General features: G+C 34.1%; 1 protein-coding gene across 1 annotated transcript in view; it reads left to right on the forward strand.

Annotated features, from left to right (window-relative positions):
- Positions 1–2,500, forward strand: part of LOC122259969 (uncharacterized) — a 67,522-nt gene that overhangs the window by 11,471 nt on the left and 53,551 nt on the right. Inside the window, exon 2 of the mRNA XM_086547124.1 lies at positions 220–268. Coding sequence (XP_086403250.1) covers positions 220–268 — 49 coding nt within the window. The remainder of the gene's footprint in view (positions 1–219; positions 269–2,500) is intronic.

Consider the following 2,500-nt stretch of genomic DNA (forward strand, 5'->3'; position numbering starts at 1 on the left):
AATCACCACTATCACTACCACCATCACCACTATCCCTATCACAATCACCATCACCACAATCATCCCCACCATCAACATCATCACCACCACCACAACCATCACCACCACCACAACAATACCATCACCACCACCACTATCACAATCACCACAACCACCACCAAAGTCCTTCCTTCAGTCCTTCACTCACTGAACCAACCTAACTGAATTTCTCCGTCGCAGGTACCAGCCAGTAAGAAGCCGCTACCTCAGACAAGATGAAACAGTTCAGGTCAGTAAGAAAAATTGTTGCAAGTCAGTAGAGTAAATGTAAGTAAATATATGTAAGTAAATTCTTGTTTTCCTGAAGTCTCAAGATTTAGAATCTATGTTATTTAAGTTAGGTGTGTGTTTTGTGAGTCAAGTTACCTTTATTGTGTAATTGTTCCGAACTTAATTATTGTGGATTTAGTATCCGCTGTGGCAAAGAAAACGGAGAAATTTAGCGCTTTGCTACTCAAGGTGTTGTAGCCTAAAATCGCTATTTGCTTATTCAGCTCATTAAGACCTGGCAACACCACCGACCGTGCATCAAATCAACCGCTAAGTTTAGCAAAGTATCGAAACTCAGCCAACTCTACACGCCACACCCAATCAGCTGACGGGGCCCAATAGATGAAGATGAACTCGAAAGTTGCAAGATCAGGTCAGCTGCAATTTGCGTAATGAACAATGAGTTCGAAAGAAGCGATTACGAAAATGAATGACCTATCTCAGTTGCACATTTTTGCAATCCGAACAAATTGAAAAAAAAAAAAGATCACTGCAGTATCTTCAGCCTCTCACGCACGTACTGTATTACCGGATAAATGTTGCTGATAATAGAGTCATACTTTTACAGAAGAACGAGATTTGCTAATCCGGATGACCGCGAGCCTTGCTTATCAAAAAGGGATTCGCTAATGGAGGCAAGGCAATGGAACGTGGCTCGAGGCTTTGATGTGCACAGATTTCGTCGGATTCAAGCGAGGCTCTCACGATGATGTGATTCAGAAGCCCACGCGACCGCAAGATGGAGCGTCACGTAACAAGGGACTTAATTAGGTTGCGGGTCTGTTTAGAAATGCAAGAGAGAATAGGCTTTGCACACACACACGCACTCACACCACTGAGCAATGGGCACGTTTGTAATTCCTTAAAACGTATACTTGCAAAAGTTATCTGCTTGCACACACACACACACACACACACACACACACACACACACAAACTTGCTACTCATATATCTACTGAAAGCTCTGGATATTATTGACCCTTATCTCACTCAGACCAGAAGCTTAGTTCTCGTTATACACACAAACAAACAAACAAAAAAACTCTCCTTTATCTCTACAGTTCTCTCAATACAAATTGCATAGCACAATGACCTCTTAATTCTAATGAACAAAGCAATCATACACACGGTTGATTTAGTGTCCAGAGTTATTTGGAGTAACAAATACATCGAGGTTTGCACTAACACTAGAATGTAATTTCATTTACTAGCACCTGCCAATTGTGTTTGTTAGAATTATACAATCCTGTTTAGGTCTTGAAGGGACTTAATTTTGTCGATTCATGGTTATACGAAATACGATATTATTAGATAATGTGAATTGTGATTTGATTGCATTTTCTATAAGGTTTATAGCCTGTGTCTGCATTATATGCCACATGGTATTTAACTATGTCTTTTACCGTTTGTTTATATGTCATAATATCTTCTATTGCTGCATCAAAATTCATATTCGTAAGTGCAGTGCTTACAAAGTTTGCATCATAAACACGCGATCGTTCTATTTGACAAGCCTACATGACATATGGGGAAATACAAGGAAAGATGTTTTCTCTCGAGATCTGTTTATCTATCTATCTATCCTCCATCCATCTATCTGTCTCTCTTTTTCTGTCTGTATGTCTGTCTCTGTGTTTGTATGTCTCTAACTCCCACCTCTCTCTCTCTCTCTCTCTCTCTCTCTCTCTACATACATACTTACATACATATACGTATATATATATATATATATATATATATATATATATATATATATATATATATGTATCTATATGTATATATATGTATATATGTATATATATGTATATATATGTATATGTATATGTATATATATATATATATATATATATATATATTCTATATATATACAAATACATATACATTTACATATATGTATATGGTATATATCTATACTTATATACATAACATATACATATAATATATGAATATGTATATTTATATATATATATATATATACAAAACTTACATATACATATGATGTAAATGTTAATATATATATAATTTATATATATATATATATATTATATATATATATAAACATTCTACATATACATATATGTATATGTATATATATATATATATATATATATATATATATATATACAAATACATATACATATATGTAAATGTATATCTCTCTATATATATATAAATATATATATATATATA

The sequence above is a fragment of the Penaeus japonicus genome, unplaced genomic scaffold (assembly GCF_977035675.1).
Source record: "Penaeus japonicus unplaced genomic scaffold, GWHDUDI00000001_assembly GWHDUDI00000019, whole genome shotgun sequence".
Lineage (NCBI taxonomy): Eukaryota > Metazoa > Arthropoda > Malacostraca > Decapoda > Penaeidae > Penaeus > Penaeus japonicus.